Source organism: Sinohyriopsis cumingii, chromosome 2, assembly GCF_028554795.1.
Source record: "Sinohyriopsis cumingii isolate HCF-2022 chromosome 2, ASM2855479v2, whole genome shotgun sequence".
In the NCBI taxonomy this organism is placed as follows: domain Eukaryota; kingdom Metazoa; phylum Mollusca; class Bivalvia; order Unionida; family Unionidae; genus Sinohyriopsis; species Sinohyriopsis cumingii.
In genome coordinates, this window is record NC_142962.1 from 38,506,923 (window position 1) to 38,532,816 (window position 25,894).

General features: G+C 39.3%; 1 protein-coding gene across 2 annotated transcripts in view; it reads right to left on the minus strand.

The window, feature by feature from the left end:
- LOC149804678 (bromodomain adjacent to zinc finger domain protein 1A-like) overlaps positions 1–25,894 on the minus strand; it is a 95,091-nt gene that overhangs the window by 27,890 nt on the left and 41,307 nt on the right. For both annotated transcript variants that reach the window (XR_016416440.1, XM_089942940.1), the window contains exons 14-16: positions 23,450–23,557; positions 21,359–21,449; positions 14,322–15,404 (exon numbers count right to left, since the gene is read on the minus strand). Coding sequence is in view for 1 of the 2 variants with exons in the window: in XM_089942940.1 (XP_089799066.1) it covers positions 14,322–15,404; positions 21,359–21,449; positions 23,450–23,557 (1,282 nt within the window). In the remaining variant the exon portion in view is untranslated. The remainder of the gene's footprint in view (positions 1–14,321; positions 15,405–21,358; positions 21,450–23,449; positions 23,558–25,894) is intronic.

The following is a 25,894-nucleotide window of genomic DNA, read 5'->3' on the forward strand; positions in this document are numbered from 1 at the left end:
CCATCTCTTTTATTGTCTACATCATTTTCTCCTTCCTCTTACTTTGCCCTCTAGGACTGTCTTTGACAGGTGAATGTGCGATGTGATCATACCATCACAGTTTGCATTTCTTTGCAGGAATGAGCAGATCTTCATATGATCCAACTGCATTTTGGATTCTAGTGCACAACTCCTCGTTAGAAACAGTCTAAGAGATGTTCATGATCCTTTGGTAACATATCATCTCCAAGGCATAGATTCTTCTCTTTAGTTCTGCTGTCAGGGTCCATGTCTCACATGATTACAGGAATGTGGACATGACAAGGAAGCCTGATCTTGGACCCAAGCGTGATGTTGCTGTCCTTCCAAATAAGTTTCAGCCTAGCCAGTGCAGCTGTTGTCTGCATGAACCTGGAAAGAACCTCAGGTTTGGAACTTTTGTCAGGGGTGATATCATCTAGGTACTTGAAGTTTGTCATTGTGCCCAGCTTCTGCCCATTCACTCTTATTTCCTTCTGGATGGCACTTAAGTTGTTTGTCATTAGCTTGGTCTTTTCAGCACTGATTTCCATCCAATACCTTAGTGATGCTTGGTTGAGACAGGTCACTAAGGTTTCCAGTTCTTGTTTGTCTCCTGCTAGCCATCAATATCATCAGTGAAGTGCAGCTTGATGATTGTTCTGCCTCCAACACTAACACTGCCTTCATGGCATTGGACACGATCCTTTCCAAGTAGATGTTAAAGAGAGTGAGTGAGAGAAGGTACGCCTGTCTGACTCAAACTGTGGTTCTCAGCCAATCTCCTATATTGCCAATGACGACAAATGCACAGTTTGCCTTGCCATATAGGTTCTCTATGGTACTGATTAATTTTTCGTTTATGTTGTATATTTGCATGGTGGCCCACATGGTTGCAAGCCATACCTTGTTGAAAGCCTTCCTTATGTCAGTGAAGGCATGATAGAGGTCCTGTTGATTACACCCATACTTTTCACAAAGGATCCTTCAGAAATGATGTGATCTGCTTGGGGTTTCAACCTGTTCAGGATGATCTTCAACATAACCTTGCTTGGGTGACTGATGAGGCTCATTGTCATTAGTTCTGGCACTGCTGTATAATCCCTTTCTTATGGAGAGTGATGATTAGGGACTTGATCCAAGCGGTGGGCCATTTTCCTGTTTGCCAGATTTTGTTGCATATTTCCCTCCTGCTGTCTTAGCAAAAGACTCTAATTGTGTGCAAAGAATTGTTTTTTTTTTAAAAAATATATCTGACAATGATCATCATCTGCTGCAGATTATGCAGGCAGTTTAAGGGAAAACAAACTTGTAAGTAAATTACGTTACTCCAATAATACTTACCTAATCACATAATAAAGAGACTAACTTGCGTATTTTCTCTCTCATATAGACAAAGGGCAATAACTCTTGCCAATTACCTCCCTATGCCACCATCAGGTAGCATTAGTGTTTAAGCTAAGCATTATACCAACGAGAATGCACCCATGGCAGGGTGGTTGGGAGAGTTTTTCAGTAATGTAATCTGTTAAGTATTATTGGAGAAAAATAATAAAAAATTTGCTTTCTCCTTAATGTTAGGAGAATATAAAATAGGAGGATGGGATACTGAGCATCCTATCTGTACATCCGATATCCTTTTAGGGAAGAAAGACAACTTCCTACACGAATGATAACCTACTCTCCTACTTAAAGCAACACATTACCAATCGATCTATTAATAAGATGATTATTGAAACCTTACCATCAAAATTCACTGGTGAATCCAGTGATGCTAGGAGGCTGTATTGGCTTAATTGGGTCTGGTGGTCATCTTGGCCACAGAGACAAGCAAGAGTTGGGTTTTATCTCTGCGAAGCTAAATCCCCAAGATAAAAACTCAAGGTTGAAACTTCATGCCTGTCAACAGATTCTGTCTTGGATAAAAATGCAAATGGCTCACTGAGATCAGCCTTATTTCATGAGCTGAAATTCTTAGAGGAAACCAAACCTGATGTGCCAACAGCTTTAAAAGTAATAATGTGCCAACAGTCTTGATGTATCACAATGATATAAACCAAAATGTCTTTGAATAAATTCACAAGAATTTAAAAAAATGATTTAGTCCAATAAGTTTTAATGAGTACTTTGTAATTCCACATTGAATAATTTAAATAAAGAAATCCTGCCAAATTAAAAAATTGTTACAACAATAAGGGTTTTTCTTATCAGCCAGGAGCTGGATGATTTACCCGGCGGGCTACTTTTACTTTACACACAGCTACTTTAAAAAGAACTGTACCTCAATGGGGGATGTCCCCCAAACCCCCCACCTACTATAACAACTCACTCTCCAACATTAAGTCTATTGGAAGGCTCTGCAACAAGACTGGTTCCACTTCAGATGCTAAGGTTGGAATGAGATATTCTAGTATAACCAACCTAAATATAAAACCTAAGACACTTTTACGAACAAGGATAATGGTCATTCTCCCAACAAATTCATTTCCAGAATATTCCAAATTGTAAAAAAGGTCAGGTCCCATACAAAGAATTTAGTAAAGAACATGTAAAGCAGCATGTAAAACAGGAATTCCCAAGGAGAATACCAATGCCCTGAATTTAAAATCAAGATACAGTGGAACCCCGCTATAACGCGCCCCGCCATAACGCGAATTCGGATATAACGCGGTCGTAGCATGGCTCCCGAAATTTCGTATATTCATTCACACATGAAAAAAAAAAATTTGGAGAAAAGTAAAAAAAACAAAACAAGAAATTAACTTCATTTTGGGCATGAGATTAGTTGTGACTTTTAAAATAATATGATCGTGGCATGGTTCCTGAAATTTAAATTCATTTACGTGTATTTTTATCGGACTGTGAAAATATTTGTTTAACGTACGAGAAATAGTGTGTAAAACGTTTATTATAATTTGGTGGAAGAATTCGCGTATGACTTTTAATAATAAACGATCGGAACTTAACAATTTATCCAGGTTCTTTAAGTGATTTTGGAGAAGTGATCGTGTATGAATTCTAAAATAATACGATATATATAACGTACGAGAAATAGTGTGTACAACGCTTGGCTTCTGAAATTTATCAATTTGAACAGGTTGTGGTGAAGCTCCATATTCTACTCTAGAAGAGAAAACTGGTTTCATTAGGTTTTTGAATTGTTAAGCCGAAGTAAACATTATCGGAAGTGTTACTTATTACGGATCCATGAGTAAAGCCAGTAAATCGTCTTTGTGATTGTCTTCCATGAAATCTGTATACAGTCGTTGCTCAAACAATAGCCGACATGGGCTTCTTATTTAACTGCAATCACAGCCAAGCAGCAGACAAAGCTGTGGTTGATACAAGAGTCGCACAATTTAATAAACATCAAAGGACGAAAGCCGCCAACATGTGTGCTGTGCTTGGCGGTGTGATCAAACAACAAACAGTTGAAAGTAAATAATATCCAATACAGACACCGTATGTAGACCCGGGAATAGCTGCATGCAATGACCGTACGATTTCAGACGGCAAGTAAATGGTTTCAATATTTTGTTCATCCTATATTTTACACGACGAATTCAGACTATTACAAAATTATTGAATATTTTAAATCTGTACGATTTTCCATGAAATTACATCCATTATGGATGAACTGCATGCCACGACGGCACGGTAGCATACGGTGTTGATACACTTTTCATGATATAGCGATAGTCTGGTATTATCGGTCAATCTGTATTATCGTTCAAACAAATAAAAATTAGTAAATGTTTTTAATGCACAGTAATAACCTATAAATATATTAGCCATCGATTATTTTGAATATATCTTAATTAATGCATTCCAGTTAATATTCATCTGATGATAAGCCGACTTTTGATCATTGCACATGTATACACGTATATGTTCTCGGAAAAAAAGTTAAATATTGTAAAACCCCGCATTAACGCGACCCCGCTTTTAACGCGATCCGATTTTATGGACCCCGATCATCGCGTTGTAGCGGGGTTCCACTGTACATATTTACCTCCATTAATAATGATCTGAATATTTAATCTATAATTATAGAGAAGTATTAGTTATATACTATGTTCATTATAAGTAAATGTCAGTAGTCAGGTAGGTCCTAAACTCAATTACTGATCATGTTCAATCACACAGTATAGGTATACATAATATATAATCATGGAGAAAAACCAACAAACAATACACATTAAATTTATTTAACAGATGAAGGTTGGATTTTTTTCTAAATTCACGATGATTCAAAAGGACATGAAACCACTTTTGCCTCTGATAGAATAGAACTTACCATATGTTTTAGAAGATCAACCAGATATGGTTGCCTTTTTAGAGGAAGCTGACTGGAACAGGGTGACAATGTGATCCATAATCTGGTAAAACCTAAGAGTTGATATTTAGACTGAATAGAAAACTCCAAGCTAGTGAATTTGTCGCAGTTAGCGATCAATGAAACTTTCACAAAGCCAGGTGAATAGGAACATAAAACAGGCATCTGTGAGATCGAAACTAATGGCATACTTGTCTCTATCTTGAACCCTAGTGGAACAATGAACTGGTGAGGTGAATTCTATGATCAACCCCAACTTGTCTACAAGCACTATTTCTCCTGCTGAAGAACTTCATCTTTCTCACAGTCAGAGAGAACATCCATTAGAGGGGGTGGGTGGGTGTTAAACCACTAGTGGAACACAATAGACTCAGGGACTGATAAACTTGGTTTCTGACCTCCTCTATGAGGGCGCCTCCTGAACTGGTTCAGACACTGCATGATGGCATAAGTTTACGATCTGAACAGCACTCAGAATGTAAAAAATCTCTTTTGCTTGGCTTACCTATCTTCTGTTCAAGGAAGCATGGACAGCTGGCTTATAAACCAAATGTAATGGTGAAACGACAAGTTGGAGGTGTAGTACTTGAGCTGCCCACCTCCAAATTTCTTCATATTTGCTCCCAAAAAGTATTGCTAAGCCAAACTGAGTCATCATTTAAGCCAGTCGGGGTGGGGTGGGGTGGAGTTAACATTTTGTGGAGCACAAACATGTATTACAATGTACCAAGATTGGCAGAGGCAATCAACATATTTGCCATCATATGGTGAGCTGCTCTGTTAATGACCCAAGCAATCTATGCCATTAACTCTTATTTATGTTGGATGAATGAGCTCCGCCCACTCAGACAATTGCCAAGGAGGCCAAATCAAACATTGAAGACGTCGCAACAACATTCCGAACTCACTCTGATAAAAACACTAATTTTTTTAATTAAACTCAAATGCCAGAGTTCAATATGACAGGCAGTGAAATGTGTCTTAGTATCAGACTGTTAATGGACTGCTTCCTGTGCAACTAAAACATAATGTCATTGTCTCTGTATAATTCATGGCCAATACCTTGCAGGTACCAGTACAGACCCCAATGTGCACAGACGTACAGGCCTCAAGGCTATGCTCTGACAAGTGGGGGACTTATGCCACCTAGGCTGCTAAAAAATGGGGGTACACTGACCTACTGTATCATAAATACTTGTAAGAATTGTAAATTTTGTGCCATCATCAAACTCTTCTTTGCCTCAATCACTATTTGCTAAACTGTAGTCTATACATTCTCGGACCATGTAGCACACACAATGCATGGTACTGGCAGAGTTCATTTTGTACACACAAGGCATGGCTTGTGTGTCTTTTTTAGACTGGAACTTGTTGCATTTATTAAACTTTAAAGGTTTCACTGAAACATTATAAAACAGAAACAAAACAAAAATGTATCAATTGACAATTCAACATGTTAATAAGTCACAAAAACACCTGTTTATAACTGGGCTTGCAAAAAGTAGGCACAAAAAATGAATAGCAACATGCATCAAAGATAATGTATTATACCATGTGGTCTACAAATTGCCATGTCCAAGTGGAAAAATTTAACAAAATATTTGCAAAATTAAACAAATGTTTACCACCTGCAACATTGAGTGGAATGGAAATCAGGATGCCAACAAAAAAAAAAAAGAAGAGGATTTGGGAGGAAAAAAGGGAGAAAAAAAAGGATTAGTTTTTGTGACCATACACTTACAGAAGCTTCATAAAGGAAATGACATCTCTGCTATCTAATGCTATTTACTTATTGTGAAAAATGTTCACTACAGTCACACCCTGAAACTCTATCATTTTCCATTTTCATATTTTGTACTGACATTTAGTGTTAATTCAATTAACACAACAGATATCAGCAAAAAAGATGAAATGAGAAAATGATAGATTTTCATGTCATGACTGCAGCTCACTCCTCCCAAATTGCTGCATCACTTTTGCTCTCTTTGAAAGAGGCACAGCCATCGTGAATCAAAATGGTTGGGGAGGGGGGCATTTTTAAAAATCAATGTTTGGGGTTGAAAACAATTGGAAAATCTGAATTTTCCAATATTTAAAGAAAAGTTCAGGATGATATCAAGTAAATTGAGTTAAGTGGCATGTCCACACCTACTTATGAAGAAATGGATGGTTAGAATTGAATTTGGCTTTGGATTCATGGGAGGTGTCTCATATGATGTTGAATGGAAGCAAAGCTAACATCTGGCAACACCTGGTGGTGGCAAAGGCTGATAATGAGTGTGGGGGTGTAGTGGTTGTCTAGGGGTGGGGTTCTTCTTATAGACTTTAACGAATTATGAGAAGTTCCCCTGGTCCTTATTCAGAAGGTTAATTCTGGACACTATATTATTTATTGACTAAATATATTTATGGCTACGAGCCCCCAGTCAGCAATGCCGACAGTTAAATTAAAAGAAATACAAAGATGAAATTTAAACAATAACAATTTAATAAATGAAATTTAAAAGAATTTAAAGTAATCAATGTCTCTCTTTCACCCAATGATCCCTTTGGTCATCATTTGAGTTCACAGTGTGAGGAGATTTTTCCCTTCTTGAGTGCTACTCATCTAAATCTCTTCGTTCCCTTGTCTTTCTCTCCTTTCGTGATCTCCACTTCCGCTTCCTCTTCTATTATCCTTGTTCCTTGCCGTTATCTTGACTTCCGGTTCCTCTTCTAGTATCCGGAACCCTTGACGATATCCCTTGAGGTCACCCGAAATTCACTCGGTATCTCTCACCGTCACCCGAAATTCTCTGAACTTCTCTCGTCCCCCGAAATTCTCTGAAATTCTTTCGTCCCCCGAAAGCTTCGACAAATTCTCTTCAATTAACAGCAGTCGCATCAAGCAGAATCAACGTAACATCAAACTTACCTGATCGAAGCTATTTCATGAATTTCCTAAATTCCGCCAATTTTTACGAATGGCTAACGGAGTGTGTGTCACTGCGACTCTTAAACACCAACTGACGAATTTCAGGCTTGTACAAGTCTTATTCCAGCTTCTCGAATCAAGTCCCACCTACAACGCATCCCGATTGGATGGCGACGGACTCTGGTCATTTGATCGAACTGTCAATCATAAAAATGTCAGTCTGTGTGTCCCCATGTACTGTCCAGCCTACCATTGTCGGCTTCCGGCTCTTTGAAGTTGTCTACGTCACGTGTTCCCATGTACAAAGATTCCCGCCAGATTTCCACTCAAGAGCTCAAACAAAGACTGGGTCACGTAAGAGGATTAGCCAACTTAGGCACTTGGAAAAACAAAGCTTACCTGGCTCCACTTACAGACTTATAAATACATGTATAATACAAGGGGTTGGGGTAAAACATCACATCCCCCCACGCTTGAGAATAAAATCAGGATTTTATTCACTCAAACTAAAAAAGCAAAAGTGTTACACGATATAAAGAACAAAATCAGCAAAATGAACTAAATGCTAAACTGAGTATGAACACGAAAATATAACAAATGATCTATATCATTTCGGCGCTTCTACTCATGAAATCTGCGCCTACGTTTTCAGATCCTTTCACGTATCTGATCTGCATCTGGTACTGCTGTAAAAACAGCGACCATCGCATCAATCGACCATTGGACAACTTTGCCTGCGCCAGATAGGCGAGTGGTTGGTGGTCGGTCTCCAATATGAACTTACGTCCATATAGGTATCGCTCGAACCGTGATATGCCGAACACGATTCCGAGACATTCCCTCTCCGATACTGAGTAATTCTTCTCGGCAGCAGACAACTTCCGGCTGCCGTATGCGACAGGAAAAAGCGTCTTGTCATGCTCCTGGAGCAGTACTGCTCCCAGTCCCGTGTCGCATGCATCGGTGCGCAGAACGAATTCTTTATCCAAGTCCGGTAGACGAACAACTGCGTCGGATGTAAGTCTATCCTTTAGCGTTTGGAATGCGTGCTCACACGCATCTGTCCAAACGAACTTACTCGGGGTCCGTTTCTTGGTTAGGTCAGACAACGGGCCCGCAATCGCGCTGAAATTAGCGACATACCTCCGGTAATATCCGGCCAGTCCCAGGAATGACCTCACTTCCGTTTTCGTGGTGGGGCGTGCGGCGTTTCTCAACTGCTCCACCTTCGACTTCTCTGGAGACAGCGTGCCTTGGCTCAGGGTATGTCCTAAATAGTCTAATGTCCTGAAACCAAGGTGACATTTGGAAGGGCGGGCTGTCAAGCCCTCCTGACGTAGCCGCTCCAAAACGTCAGCTAACAGAGCGAGGTGTTCACCCCATGTCTCTGTAGCTAACAAGAGGTCATCCATGAAGTTGTGGACACCCCTATCGCGCAAGGGCTCCAACAACTTCCGCATCATTCTGGTAAAGACGCTGGGCGCGTTTTGTACCCCGAACGGCATCACCAACCATTGGTATGTCCCGTCGGGAGTAGCAAAAGCAAGCTTCGGTCGGTCTTCTTTCCTTACCGGAATTTGCCAATACCCCTTGGACAAATCCAGTTTGGAAAAATATTTCGCTTTCGAGACCGAAGCGAAGATATGTTCGGGGTCAGGTAGCATTTCAACTTGAAATTCTGTCACCTGATTCAGCTTCCGGTAGTCGACGCAGAACCGATGGGTGCCGTCCTTCTTCTGCACTAAGACTACTGGTGAGCTGTACGGAGAGTCGGCAGGTTCGATTACTCCCAGAGCAATCATCTGCTCGATTTCTTCCCTTACAACTTGTCGTTTCGCGTGGGGCAAGGGGTAGGGTTTACGCTGAACTGGTCGGTCGTCCACCATCTTTAACCCGAACTCGACAAGCGTCGTCCTCCCGGGTTTTTCTGTTAGCACGTCGGAATATCCGGCCAGCAAGGTCTCTATCTCGTTCCGCTGCCCTTCAGTTAACATGGGGTCACACTCCACGTCCGACGGAGTCTCGGCCCTCGTTAATGGACAGCTCGGGACAGTGTTAGCACCTTCCGTATCGCCTTCGATATCCTCGGTGACTATCGCTGCGACAACAAAATCGCTGGCGGTCTCCCTTTCCCGGTACCTCTTGAGCAAATTGGCATGGTACAATTTCTCTTTCGTCGGTAGCTGTATCCGGTAGGTTTGACCTCCGACCTTCTTGGTGACGACGTATGGACCCCTCCAGGAAACTTGCAACTTGTTGTGTTCCTGGGGCAACAACAACAACACTTTGTCCCCTACCTCAAACTGACGTGGTTTTGCGCGCTTATTGTAATTTTTCGCCTGTTGCGCCCTAGCTCGTTTGAGATTTTCTTGCGCGAGAGAACAAACCTCTTCCAGTTTGTTGCGCAAGTCCGCGACGTACTGGTAGGTAGTGCGTACTTCCTCTACAGCGTGGTCGTCTGTCCACAGCTGTCTCAGTACGGCGATTGGGCCGCGTACGGTTCTCCCGTACAAGAGTTCAAAGGGAGAGAACCCCAAACTCGCTTGCGGTACTTCCCGGTATGCAAAAAGCATGGCCGGAATATACCGGTCCCAATCCTTGGGGCGGCCTTCGCACAATTTCTTGAGCGTGTTTTTCAAGGTCCCATTAAACCGTTCGACCAATCCGTTACATTGGGGGTGATACGGTGTAGTCGTGAGGTGTTTAATCGACATGAGACGATTCACCTCCGCCATCACACGACTCATAAATTGTGTTCCTTGATCGGTCAAGATCTCGTCGGGCACTCCGACTCTTGACCAGATCGCAAACAGAGCTTCCGCGACGGTTTCCGTGTCAATGTTACGCAACGCAACGGCCTCCGGATAGCGTGTAGCATAATCGACAACCGTTAAAATATATCGATTTCCGTGCGCAGACGCGGGTTTTATCGGTCCGATTAAATCCATGGCAACACGTCTAAATGGTTCATCGATAAGGGGCGTACTCCCCAAAGGGATGGGTCGCTGATCCGTTTTCGGTGCCATTCTCTGGCATTTGTCACAGGAGAGACAGAACCGTTTTACGTCTCCCTGGACCCCTGGCCAGTAAAACTCTTTTACAAGACGGTCACGCGTCTTAGCAATTCCCATGTGTCCACCCATGAGACTCTCGTGTGCAAGTTTCAGTACTTCGCAACGCTTTTCCTTTGGCACGACGACTTGCTTGAAGTGTTCGTTGTGTTTCCTGGCGTGGCGATACAAGATTCCCTTCTTGTAGACAAACTTCACCGCGCCGTTCGGAGTTTCCCTTTCTGTTCCCGCTTCTGCGTGTTTGTGCAACTGCGCCAGAGTTGCGTCCTCCTGTTGCAGCTTCCTTAACTCCGCTGGAATAACATTACTAACCGGTGTCGATGTAACTTGGATTGGCTTTTGTTTCGGCTGTCGACTCATGGCCCTGGTTTCAACAGCACTCACTGGCATAGGTGTGCAGGTTTCGGGGTTCGGCTGGGGTAACACATAACGGCAACCCAATATGACGTCATGTGATAGCCCCTCCAAGCAAGCAGCTTCAATTTTCCCCTTCACGTATGGTGAATCGAGGTCAATGACAGCTACTGGTAATGAGTCACGCGCGCAGTTCGCGTACTGAACTTCTATTACCTCCCCTGTATAGTCCTCCGGCTTGACATATTCCTTGTCGACAAGCGCGGGGACGCTGCACCCAGTGTCATACAAGATGGTGGCGCCTTCACCATTGACAGTTGCGGCCGCAAGGTTGGCTGGGTTGCGACTCGCTTCCGGCACACATTCCTTCTTAGCTACGACATTCACCTGGGTCTGCCTGCCCTTGGGACAGTCCCTGGCAAAATGCCCCAGGCGCTTGCAATTAAAACATGTCGGCGGCCCTCGCCGACTTGCAAGTCCTGGTTTCGTGGGTGAGGCCTGTCCAGGTCGATAGGCGGCAGCCCTACCTGTAGGTGCCCCTCCGACCTTCCCGTCGCCCTGACGGTTACGGACAGCCGGCTCAACCTCCCCCATACGACGCGACTCAGAGGGTCGGGGTCGGTCAGCAACCCCGGAACCTCCACTCTTCGAGTGCGCCTGCTCGTATCGCTCCGCCATGTTAGCGATCTCTTCGAGCGTCCGGTGTTCTCTTTCTGCTAAGAAAACTGTCAACTCGCGACGGTAAGTACCCAGGACATGTTCCTTGAGTATTACCTCGCGTAGCCCTTCGTACGTGCGTTCGACTTCGGCCATTTTCATCCACTTCTCAAATAAACCTCGAACACGGTTGTGGAATTGAGAGTGGGTCTCTGTTACCTTTTTCACCGAGTCCCGGAAAAGTTTCCGGTAAGTCTCGGCGGTCAGCCGATAATGGCAGAGAAGCGCCTTCTTGAGGGCAGTGTAGTCATCAGCCTCTTCTGCGGTTAAGCCGTGGTAGACTTCCCGAGCTGCACCTTGCAAAAAGGCTGAGACATTAATGGCCCAGTGCTGTTCAGGGACCTGATGAGCGCGTGCGAGTTTCTCAAACTGGACGAGAAAATCGTCAATAGCCTCCTCCCTATCATTGAAGCGTGACATGTTGATCTGGACTATCCGGTGGTCGATGAAAGGTCGGCCGGTTGTTCCAGAGCTTGTACTGGCGTCGTCCCGTCCGTTGGTCCTAGCTTCAACTCTGACCTTTTCCATCTCCAGAGTGTGAGCGAGTCTGGCTAGCTCCAGCTCTTTCTGGGCGTCTCGGTCCGCTGCTATCTTGGCTAACTCTTGGTCCGCTGCTATCTTGGCTAGTTCTCTCTGGGCTTCTCGGTCCGCTGCTATCTTGGCTAGTTCTCTCTGGGCTTCTCGGTCCGCGGCTATCTTGGCTAACTCTTGGTCCGCTGCTATCTTGGCTAGTTCTCTCTGGGCTTCTCTTTCCGCTGCTTTTTCGGCCTTCCATTCCTTGATCCTTTCTTCTACAAAGGTTGCCAGGCGATCTCCCTCGTATCCAAGATCTTCCGACCCCATGGCGCGGTATTCCTTTATCATTTGTCGTTCGGTAGCCATTATACTAATGTAAAGTGATACCTTGTCTCAAAATTCAAACAATATACAGATATTTGTAATACCAGTTTAAATACTTACCTGTCGACAACAACTAGTTTCGTTCAGGTAAGATATTTGTTCGATATCTGCTTCACACGTACTGCTATGAATGGAAGATCTACAAAGCCTGCACATATGACAATAAAATACAAGATGAGAAAATCACAAAATTTCAAATACAAAGAATGGAAAATATCTCACACTGTTCACTAATACTTCTACCAATAACTTTAAGTCCCAAAATAATATATATGTCTAATTCATATCCCGGACGAAGCGCCCACTGTGGGGGTGTAGTGGTTGTCTAGGGGTGGGGTTCTTCTTATAGACTTTAACGAATTATGAGAAGTTCCCCTGGTCCTTATTCAGAAGGTTAATTCTGGACACTATATTATTTATTGACTAAATATATTTATGGCTACGAGCCCCCAGTCAGCAATGCCGACAGTTAAATTAAAAGAAATACAAAGATGAAATTTAAACAATAACAATTTAATAAATGAAATTTAAAAGAATTTAAAGTAATCAATGTCTCTCTTTCACCCAATGATCCCTTTGGTCATCATTTGAGTTCACAGTGTGAGGAGATTTTTCCCTTCTTGAGTGCTACTCATCTAAATCTCTTCGTTCCCTTGTCTTTCTCTCCTTTCGTGATCTCCACTTCCGCTTCCTCTTCTATTATCCTTGTTCCTTGCCGTTATCTTGACTTCCGGTTCCTCTTCTAGTATCCGGAACCCTTGACGATATCCCTTGAGGTCACCCGAAATTCACTCGGTATCTCTCACCGTCACCCGAAATTCTCTGAACTTCTCTCGTCCCCCGAAATTCTCTGAAATTCTTTCGTCCCCCGAAAGCTTCGACAAATTCTCTTCAATTAACAGCAGTCGCATCAAGCAGAATCAACGTAACATCAAACTTACCTGATCGAAGCTATTTCATGAATTTCCTAAATTCCGCCAATTTTTACGAATGGCTAACGGAGTGTGTGTCACTGCGACTCTTAAACACCAACTGACGAATTTCAGGCTTGTACAAGTCTTATTCCAGCTTCTCGAATCGAGTCCCACCTACAACGCATCCCGATTGGATGGCGACGGACTCTGGTCATTTGATCGAACTGTCAATCATAAAAATGTCAGTCTGTGTGTCCCCATGTACTGTCCAGCCTACCATTGTCGGCTTCCGGCTCTTTGAAGTTGTCTACGTCACGTGTTCCCATGTACAAAGATTCCCGCCAGATTTCCACTCAAGAGCTCAAACAAAGACTGGGTTACGTAAGAGGATTAGCCAACTTAGGCACTTGGAAAAACAAAGCTTACCTGGCTCCACTTACAGACTTATAAATACATGTATAATACAAGGGGTTGGGGTAAAACATCACAATGAGCAAGAGCAATTGCCCTCAGACTATATGAGATAAACAGAAAAGACGAAATTTTGCTTTTAGTTGGGCTGGATTCAGGTGGTCACAGGCTTATATCCCAAAATTAATATGATCAGAGAATGTATCTTAATTAGAAAGACTATGGACCAATACTAAAGAAAATCATTCAAACAGCAGCCCACATGTTACATATTAAAATGTCCACTAGACCCAAATTAAAGTTTTCAAAACTTACTATATACAACAAAGACTTTCATGCTGGTGAAATTCTACAAGATAGGAAACTGAACTTATCTAGCAAGTTTTAACTTGTCTCAGGCTGGTGATCTGAGTATGGTGAAATGTTCTAATTTTCTATTATTTTAAGACCAATCTAAACAATGATTAGTGCCTTAGAGGGTTTACATATTAGGACCTTTAAAGTAAAGGTCAAATCAAATTTTGTCACAATTTCTTGTAACTTGTCTATCACTATAATCCTGATTAATAATTCGAACAAATCTGGGAAGAAAATTGGTTTTTCAGTTTACAATATACTTGCAATTTTATCACTGAAAAGAGTAAATAAAATGCCTTGTACTGCTTAATCTGGTACAATGAGTTACAAAATCAAACAGAAAATAATACCTTGATTGCTCCAAGGAATCCAACATATATCCTTTCCTCCAAATCTAGTAACATTTCCCTCAAGTTTAGTTCTAGTGCTTCCTGAGCAGAGTCATTCTGAACTGTACCCTTGGCTGCTCTTCTGCCTGGTTTCACCTCCAACACCTGAACACCCGTCTTTGTCTCACCATTTTGTTCACTGTACTGTTTCTCCTCTTCCACGCTTAGTAAAGAGACTGGACATTTTGAAATTCTTTCAATAATTCTGACCTTTTGTTCAAGTAGAGACTGTTTGAGAGCACTCTCTCTGAACCCTCTATTATTCAGACTCTCAATAAGTTTCTCAATTTCTTCCTCAGTTGAGAAATAGGCCCACTGATGCATGGACATGTTCAGAAGCTGCAGTGTGGCTGGTGAATGGATCATGGGAGGGGGTTCAGTCCTCTCCTCAGCTTCCAGTTGGGGTGGGTTGGAGTTTTCTTCATCAATCACTATACAATCACCTTTGTCTTTTTTAACACCATCCCCTGGCTCATTCACCATGCTGTTGTTGGTAGTTGAAGTCACAAAGCTGATATTGGTTGAATTCAAATTATAAGAGGGATCAATGGGTCCATTGACAGAAATGTTCATGGATGAGTTTATGGAGCTATTTATTGTACTATTAAATGTCGTGTTGATGGTAGAATTGGCTGCATTGGAAGTCATACTGTTGTTAATCCCTGAGTTACTCAACGATTCATTTTCTTTATCACTTCCATCTTCTCCACCTGGCTTTTTCATCAGCTTGGGAGGCAGGGATCCCATTGCTGGAATAGATCCTTGAATGTTCTGTGAAACTGGCTGCAGTAAGTCTTTGGGTACATACTCCTCATTATTTTCTACAAAGACTCCTGGTATAGAGTTGAATATCCAGTACCTGCGATAAATCCTGTCGTGACCAAGAGGATAAACAGCATTACTATGGGCAATATTCATGATGTTTTCTACAAATTCACGTTCTTTCAAAGCAAAGTCAGCTTTTTTTCTAGCCTCCAAATCATCTTCTTTTTGGCGCTGAGCCTCTCGTTCATCTTGTGTCATTTCATCTTCATCCTCATCAATCTAAAATATACAAATCACTGTATTATACATTAATTAATATCTTCAAAGAATTTTAGTTCTATTTCTGGCACAATAATACTCAACCTAGGGAATGACAGTCCATTTGTCTGAACTAATCAGGCTAACTGGGTGTTCAAAATATGTTATGTAGTAGTTAAAAAGTCTGAACAAATGGATCTGGTTTGGATCACAAGGCACTTGTGATATTCAGTATTCTGATAAACTATCATGCATTTTCCTTACATTTCCAATTTTGACTTTTAACCACTCTAACAAGCAGAATCATTTCTCCATTTCACCCTTTAATCCAAGTTACTTTGTCCAAAAATTTCTATCCAGCATGAGCTATCTGCAACAATGATTCCTCCACACATTTTTCACATTCAGTTCAGCAACTGAAATCTACTACTTGCTGTATGAAAATCATGAAAACTATTTCTGTTTGTTATACTTGCTTTATTTATTTCACAACATGTTTAATGTTTTATACAAATGAAATCAAGCACAATTCAAGCCAAATAAAACAATAATAAAATTCCTTTTTTATGATTCTTAAACAATTTCAAATGCAATCTGTCAAATAACTGGTGAAACAAAAAAAACCTGTGCAGCAGTGAAAATAAGTTTAATGTCAGTCCCACTTACTTGCAGGATGATGATCACAATGACACCAAACCATATATATATACAATCACATTCTTGGCATAAAAAGGACAAACCACTTATACAACTAGCATTGTGCCCTGGATTTCTCCCATCCCTTAATGACTTGACAGTCCTAATTCGTAACTTTGAAACCATTTATAGCCACCCTAAAAAAGCATATAAACTTTATTGGCATTACAACAGGTGGTAAATCTGAGGTCATGTGACAAGAAGGCTGCAGGTACAGTCCCACCATATGATCAGCCTGGAACAACTACCATATTCAAAAGGATTTTTTTTTTTAATTCCTTGCTCTTATTCATTAAATCTGTAATGCTTTCAGTGTAATGCATATTAGGTTATTTTTTTAAAGCTAAAAAATATAAAATATACATTTAAACAACTATGTGATTAATGGTACTGAATGCATGAAATGCCTCTGCAAAAAAAAAATGCACAATACATGTGATAACATTTAAACAAGAAATGTTTCAGGTGCTTTGATATGTCAATAATAGCAAATGTCAAACTATGCTCAAAGTTACTTCAAAGTATTCAAGAATTATAAATGTGATAAAAATAAAATTAGCAAGAATTTTCTGCAAATAAATAATTAATCCAAGACATGGTTTTACAAGAAGTATGTTCTTCCAAAAGCAAAATGTTCATATTATATTTTTTTAAATATATAAATAAACTGTGATACTTAGGTACATTCACTGGTGACGCTTGTATTTCTTAAATTTATAAAGAAACAGTGATATGTAGATACATTCACTGGTGACGCTTGTATATCTTCAGCCCTGAAGCTGCTTTACATTAATAGTAAACTCCCACATGGCTTTCAACCATAACAAAAATAAAAATTACTAAAGTACATCACAGATGCATATTTCTTGTTTGGTCAGGCTAAGCCTGCTTTAAAACATTTTGTTAGGTGGTTTTAATTAATTCTGGTTGGGCTATAGACCTTTTTCAGGAAGTCGAAATTGGGTTTTTCCACTCCAATATTTAACGCATGCGCAATCAATGTAGGGCAACTTTTAAGCGATTGTCATTAATGTAGTGCATGTTCATGAAAGTTTCAAACAAATTTATAAAGGTTTGACATCCGTACACCCTTCACAGAAATAGTGAGTTTAAAAATCATGAGTGAATAGTTCAGTAATCTGCCTAAATGAGAAAAGTAGATATGAGCATAAAAAGCATCAGAGAGGACCAGAACAGTGGACAGGATTTGTGGGCCCTAAGAAAAATTATCTAGTAGGCCCCAACGAATCAAAAATTGAAACAACGGTGGACACCCTGACCGTTGTGGTCCCCCGGAATTTGTTCTACCTTGTCTGCGGTCCTGGATAGGACTTTAAAAGTTGGATGATCCATTTCTGAAAGGAAAGGGGTGGGTGGACGATTTTCCTATGTGACCAGATATACAAATTGTACAAATCTATGTGTATTTAGATGACTCTTCTGGACTACATACTCACAAAAACATGAGGACTTACAAATTTCTTTGTTGCATATAATTAATTTCATAGTGGGTGGATGCATACAGGTGAACACAGCATTATCAATGTCAATGTAATCAGATCCCAAGCCCAATCTGACAAGCCACATGAGTTACACATAGCTGATAGTACTGCAGCAACTACCGTTGCCAATGTATCGCAGGACAAGTTAACTCATCATTATTATCAATATTTGTTCAAGGAGTTGGCAAACTAAGGAGACAGACAGACAGACAGACAGACAGACAGACAGACAGACAGAGAAGGAGGAGAGAGAGTAAATTCCTTAGCCAATGTATCATAAGCAGTTTTGGGATTCCCATTCATTTTATTAACTAAATGGCAAATCTTTGAGGAATCTGCTTAATATGTGATGTGCCACCTTTGGTGTTCATTATTTGCTGCTAATTAGACAAGTTAACTTGTTTATTTTCACATTATTCATTAACACGCTGTCATAAGAGTGGGGGGGAGTTAAGATGAGAGTCATGATGCAGTAACATCAAACAATGGATACTCATTTATTGTTAAAAATACTTGAAGAAAACGTACAGTTCAACTCTTATACTTGTGGTCTGGCATATTATTGCTTACTACTATCTGCGGCAATCTAAAATGACAAATGTTCTATTCATGTAAGAAGTGTAGGTCACTTGAGTTGCCCTACGTCAAATGCGCATGACCGTACCGGATGCAGCTATGGGATATGTTTGGCCAGCTAAAATATAGTATCTGAAAATGATTTAAAAGAGTAGTCTTGTCTAGGAAACAACATGGCAACCAATCTGGCTTGGCCAGGGCATCAAACTGGTACTACTGCATAGAGTCCAGCATGCTAACCATTGGTTTCTTACAAGCTAGTCTTATGAAGATCATTATATTATCAAATTTTTAGCAACTTACAGACCTGTCAATCCTGACGAGTCCGTTTCAATAAGGCAGTTGATTTTTTCCGTAAGATTTACCAGTTTTCAGTAAGGTGTAACAAAATGTCAACAACTGCTACTGTAAAGATGGAAAATATAATTAAAAGTTTGATGCATCGATGATAAATGTTATGTTCAACTGAAAAGTCTGTAAAGTACGCGTAGACTTTATTTACCACTAGTACAGTTGCACAAATTCTAGTTCCAAACCCTATGCAGATCAATGGCTTGTTGCTATCTCTCAACTTGACGTAATTCTTGGAAATTCTTTTCCATTTCACATGACAATGGCAATCTAATCTCCCGCCACAAGACATGCTCAAATTGGCACGTGATGTCCAATAAACGTAATTGTGTCCTTTCCAGCTTTTATTCACAAGAATCTTAATACCCCTTTTTATTCTTCTGTGTTGATTATTAACACTTTTCTAGAAGATTATTTTCCCTTTCGTCTTAAACATGCATCGCTTTCTGACACCATTTTTAAAAATTCTATATCAACAGTTTTATCATTTTGACGCTTCTCATGAACAAACAGGTGCAGTTTAAAGCGTCTGGGGTGCTGCTGTAAAGTTAGTCTGGTTCTAAGATGAAACCCGGATCCAAATAAAACATGGATGAACCAATTATTTTTCTATAGATTTTGCTAGTATGCCGTAAGTCTGTATTTTAAGAGTAATTTTCTTAAGAATTACGGCAAAATTGTAAGAGTTGGCAGGTCTGCATATGGTCCAAGACCATTCTCTTCTACATGTTTTAGCATATACCAGTGATGTTTTTCCAGTCCCAGCTGCTTTCTTTTAATTGTTAAGCATTAATCTGTTCCCCATTTCTGAGCTTAATCTGTTCCTTGTCTGTGTACGAAAAGTGTTGTGTACTGAGAACCCCATTTCACAGTCTGCCATTTGAAGGGACACATGAATAGCTAGTTTAGCCAGCTTCATCATTTTGGGAAACAGTTCTTTATGGTTCTTCTGAAGAATTTCCACAGTTCACAAATACCGTCACATGGATATTTCTGCTCCAAAAAATGTATATGATGTGGTAATTTAACCAATCATGAAAGAGTTGTCTTGTAACCATTTGTACTGTAATAGCCAACATTTCTGAAACTTTGCATCAAATTTTGTTTTCTTCAGAAATTCATCTAAGCCAGTATATGACATCATTATTCATCCGTTTGGCAAGAATTTTCACTTCATTCTTCCCTTTCTTCAACATTAAACAAGTTGAAAACAAGTCTTGAATGAAATAATGCTCTATTGGGAAAAAAGTTTGTCCAGGAATTCAAGATAAGTCCATGCCATGCTTTAAAATGTTGAGTGCTGAAACCATCTCTGATATTTTTCAGCAATAAGATTTTCAAACAAAATGCTGTTATTTCATGTACTGAATATCAGCATGCATAGCATCATTTTCATTTAGGGCACAATAGACATCATAAGAAGCCTTTTGGTGAAAGCATCATATCATAATGATCCTCCATTCATGGGCAGTAGTGACAACAAGATTGTCACGACCGCTATTGCTCCCCAATATAGCCATTCATTTGGAAAGGAGTAAAGATAACAAAGTTTTCAAGATATAACATTCCATTCTGGATTAGCAATAACAAGATTTTAAAGATGGCTGCTATGGTAGCCATATTGAATATCTGATCAACACCATATTCATTAAGGACCAACTATAAAAGGTGGCGCTCACCAGATAATATGTACTTTTGAGAGAGTGATGTATGTAAGGTGAAGTAGTTCGCATTTAAAACATGCACAGTGGAGAGAATGTTGGCATATCTCTATGCTACATTAATGTAATGTGGATGATATTTCTTTTGGATATTGTACTTTTGGAAATTTTACACGATTTAAGTACACTGCTAACTAAAATGACTGCTCCCTTGTGTTAAAAAATCAGTCTGATTTAGTCTAAAGTGCACTATACATAGCAGCTATTAAAATAGGGAAAATGAATTTTGCCAGACTAGACAATACCAGCTTCTGAAAGCGCAATGAATGAATTACCAAATATATAAAATGTAAAAAAGTTATCGGCTCTTTTTTTATACAATTGACCTCTAAAGTTCAGGAAGTGAAAATGACCAAGTAGAGCTAGCACTTTTTTGAAAGGTGCACATTTGAAGTAAGGCCAAGCTGTATACTCTATAACCCATAGTACACCCATCAATCATACACCAAAATAAAGGGAATTAAAGGTTCTTTGCATTATAAATAAGATATACAAGGTCTTTTTTAAATAGCCAGTATAACCCGTGAGGAGAGCCGGGGAAATTCTTTTTCTTTAAAATCCTAACCCTATGCAAAATGCGAAGCTGTATAGCGCCACCAGAAGTCTTTCAGTGAAACCGTGTTGATATGACTATCCATTAAGGAGAACTGGCAAAAACAAGATTTTCAAGATGGCCACTAATGTAGCCATACTGGATTTCAGATTGGCACCATTTTCATTAAGGATCAACTAGATCTCCTAAAACGTCTTTTAGAGAAAACCCTATGTCGAATACACCATCTATTCATGAGGAGTGAAAATAACAAGATATTCAAATAATGGCTTATAGGATGTCAGATCTGCACCATTTTCATATAGGACCAACTAGACGTCATAGGAAATCTTTTAATGAAAACCCCATATTATTTTTTGGCAACCATACTATATATCCTAGTGGCACCATTTTGACTCAAACAAACTAGACCTCAAGATGAATGTGTCTGTAAATTTTCAAGGCATTCTTTTACATAGTATAGGTGTATTAGTGATAAGAAACTGATTCTAGGTGGACTATGGCTGTACAACAGACCATCACAAATATCTCTTAAGCTCTTCTAGTCTCTGCCCATTAAAACTGAAAATAACTTGCCTGGATCTCTTCAGTATCCTTGCTGTGAATACTGTCAGCTCCATCTTTTTCTACTGACTGAGCAGAATGCCGACTTGTTTCATCTACGTTCCTGAAATAATTTACATGTACATACAATTAAAATCTCTGTCTTGCAGACTTCAAGAAAACACAAACTTCCAGAGACCTGATAATGTTCCAGACCTCTCAACCTCTAGCAAGACCTTCACAGTACGACAGTCAATATTCAAGTTCTAGACCTCCTAACCCTAACAAGACCTACTCAGCAGGGCTGTCAGTATTCAAGTTCCAGACCTTGGTCTGATTTTCTACACAAGACCAAGACAATTTTATTTCTTATCTGTGCCAAGTGGCATGACTAATATGCATGTACCATGTCCCTGATTATGTTGAAAGTCAGTTTCAAATCACTAGCATGTAGCTTGGAAATGAATTCACAAACAAAGTCATAGAGCTCAGCCTTATTACTGAAGCTGTCAAACTATTTCTACCAGGTACCTGTCAATCCGAACCAATGGTTACCCAGGTACCTGATCAAAGGAAATTGTACTAAATGTGTACAAACCTTAAGTGAAGTCAACATTTTTTAAAATTCAAAATATCCTGTAAGTATCACTACCTAATGTCATCTGGTACACAGTCCAGGAATTCAACCTCATTTTCTGATAAAGTCCTGAAATCTTCCATCATCATCTAGTAAAATGTTTGTCTAGCCACTATAAATATCATCTGACTGCCTTTCTTTGGCTTCATTGTTATATGTGGATCATTATTTAAAGACTGAGCTTGAACTTCATAAGTAACACATCTGTCATACATTTTGTGAAATCTATTTGCAAATGAACACACGTCAGTTGTACGGCAAGATCAAATAACCACCCTCTGTTACTTGCCACTGTACCACACTTGTGGCTCAAAGAGTTGTCACTTGGGAAAATAAGCTTTGGGATTAAGGTCAATTATTTACTGGAAGAGGCATGCCTCTGACTGGCACTGACAAAGTACTTATATCTGCAGCTCAATCAAAAGGACTGTCAACTTTACTAGCCCTGTCAGAAAACTTGTATAAACGGGTATATGGCTCATTTATTAACCAACTTATTATAACAAGGGTACCTGTAAGCATCTTTACTTATCAACAAACTTCAAAGACCTAATAATGTATACTACCTTAAATATTTTCAGCATGTTTTATGTTTTCTAATTTCATGGTGTTATTTTTTTGTAATCATATCATTATATATGGGTTTGGTTTTTTTATTTTTATGTTATAGGTGTCGTCTAATGTTGTAAAGCGCTTAGAGCTTTTAAAGATTAGGCGCTATACAAAGTCCTCATTGTTATTATTATTATTAAATGTATTCTTAGAGAAAAATAACAGTTGACAGATAATTCCAGTAAGTAAATAATGGAGTAATTAACTAAATAAATGAAAATAACATATATAAATAATAAAATAAATATATGAACTGAAAAGGATGCTCCAGGTTATCGTAGTGCTTAATTTTAAAATGTAGATTACTCTCTCATGTTTTCAAATTCAATGAAAACATTTTTTTTAAAGTGAATTTATGCATGAATATAATTTTGATGTAGGGTTGAGCTTTGTTACTTTTGATGCCCATTTCACTGGAAAAGTTTAATGTGACATGTATCTGGTTTAAAACTAACCAGTGTGCACAAAGTGACCAACACTACCTGTTCACGATATCGTACTAACAGGGACGACTTGTCTTGGAAATGTACATTTAACTGGAAAGAATTTACTTCCTGAGGAACTCTTTTTTAAAAACTGAAATGAGAGTAGCCTCTAAACTGGCCACATGTACAACAGGGCAGGTAACATGACAAAAGGTGTACACCCCACACATTTGAAATAAATGGTATCATATAAAATAAACTTGACTTGTTGCTATGCAACTAATTTAGCACATTATTTTACTGCTGTTAATTAAAAGAAATATTAAGAAAGAATAGAAATAACACATTTATTCAATGTAATAAAATCATACGTGAGTGGTCTTCATGAGACCTTGACGTGGACTTAATGCTCTGCTTCAGTGGAGACTTGAATTTTATCAGTAGGATTACCTTCCCTCATCCTTTTTCATTTGGTCTTCTTTTTCCTTTAACTCCTTCATTCTTTTCTGTAATAATCTTTCCCTCTCTCTTGCTCGTTCCTCCATTCTTCTTCTGTGTCTAAAATAGCACATCAAAATTTCCTGAGAGAAATCTTACAAAGAAAAATAGACTAGGAATTTAGTCAATACATGTGCCTACAATAATAAATCAGGTATAAATATAACTAGATGAATGCTGATTAATTTGCTTACATAAATATGCTCAGCCTAGCCTAACTCCAACTCGTAACCCATGATGGAGACAAAATTAAAAATAGAAAAGCCCATTAACTTTTCTCAGCATAGTGCGAGTAAAATGACGAGTCAACGTGCATATCCTCCTTCTGATAAGAATAATATGTACAATATATACTCACTTATAAGAGTCTAACTGCACAGTGCATGTACCCAGATCTGCCATCGCATAATGTGCTGGCAGATCTGGGTCTGTGCAATGTGTTAGGAATAATCAGTAGAATAAACACTGACCCTAATCTGCAGGCTCATTATACCTTGGCAGATCAGGATCTTTGTTGTTTGCAGTTTAACTTGACTTATAAGCGAGTATATACTGTACCAAGTTTCACAGTAATCCACAAAAAACTACAAGAGCATATGCATTCACAAAATTCATAAAAGTCAATAACTTTGTTCAAAAAAATTACTGGGGAACAAACACTGATCAGTAGATGTATCTTCAGATCAGCAGTTCCCAACCGTTTTAGTTGTGACCCTAAACTGGCCACCAACTGGACCTCCCACCCATCAGGCTTATGACGATATGCTTTCATCTGATGACACTTCACGACTTTACCAAGGACCCTACCCCAACCCCCAACCCTGATTTGGGTCACAAACTGAGGTTGCGAACCACTGCTTTAAAAAAGGAGCTAAATATTACCAAGTTTAACAGCAATCCATGAGAAAGCTGCAAGTTGCATTTCCAACATTCTCTTATAATGCAATCAGCTGTAGGACATAATTAGCAACAACTCTAATGAAAAGTAAGAAAACCTGATTTGCTGAAATAAGCATCATCAAATGATGATTATAACATATACAAAGTTTCATGGTAATTCACTGGAATCGGAGATGAGTTAAGTTCACATGCATCACATTCGATACCAAGTCATAAAGGGTAGTAATAAATACACAAATTGTTGGAGCATAGTAATTTGTTGATCTGCACATCTTCAGATGGTGATCATCACATTTACAAATTTTTATGGCAATGCACTGAACTCTGACACTAGTTGAGCTGACAAGATTCCATCATGCATTTCATTCAACTACTAACTTAAAAAGGGCAATAATTTTTTTTAAAAACTGGGCAAACTGTGATTCAATGATGTGCATATTTCAATGACCAAAGCCACTAATTTATGTCCAACTGATTCATGCTTTTGTTAATATGAGCACAGAAAAGAAAATAATAGTGAAAAATGCCAGCAGTTGGAAAATTTCTCCTGATAAAAGTTGATCCCACTCACCACTCTGGCCACATTATCATTATGTGTCGTGGCAGGGCTCAAAATTAGTGGTAGGCCGCTAGTCATAGGCTAAAAAGTTCCTACGAGTTATTATCTTAGTAATCTAATGCAAAGCAAAGTTTCACTTGTCACCAGTCAGTGTTTATTTATCCTACCAGAGGTAATTTTCAAAAATCTTCAGGCACCCTTGGAACTAATTGTGAAACTTGTTAGATTTTCGTAATGCTCCATAAATATTTACTGATTTTGCTAGATTTGTACAGTAAAGATGTATGTCAAAGACTGTAAACAAGACAAAAATTATGTACTTGCCAAACCACCATAACAGTGCCATGGTCTTCAAAATCCCTTTTATGACAATCCATTCTGTCTCTGAAGGATTACCAAACATGAGTCTAATTCTGTTTAAATTTTTGTACTGTTTGCATATATCTTGTGAATACCCACAAAATTTCCAATTGTCATAATGAGATCTTCTCATCTACTTACACTGTAGCATGACAGGTACTGCCTTAAATCATCCATCTGTGGAGTCACAATGCATAGTGACCAGTGTGAATGAGGCCTTTGTCTTTCTTACTGTTTTTCTTCTGGATAGGGCTCTAAACATTTTTTTTACTTATTCATCTGTTTGACAGTTAATTTCTGGAGAATCATGCATCACATTTTTTGCAAAATTTCAGTGAATACTTTGAAATAACCTCAGTGATTGTTCTAAAGCAACATTTGTACTTCAGGATCATGAATGATTATATTTAAAAAGTAAAGTGTTAATTTAGATACAGGTCAATCATTGTTTTTGTTGAAAGAACTAATAAAGATTCAGTAGGATTAGTAAACTTCTCTATCAACTGGTTCTTCTAGCTAAAAGCACATCTACCATGATAGCTATACACATTCAATAAGAAGACAAGAACTCAACATTT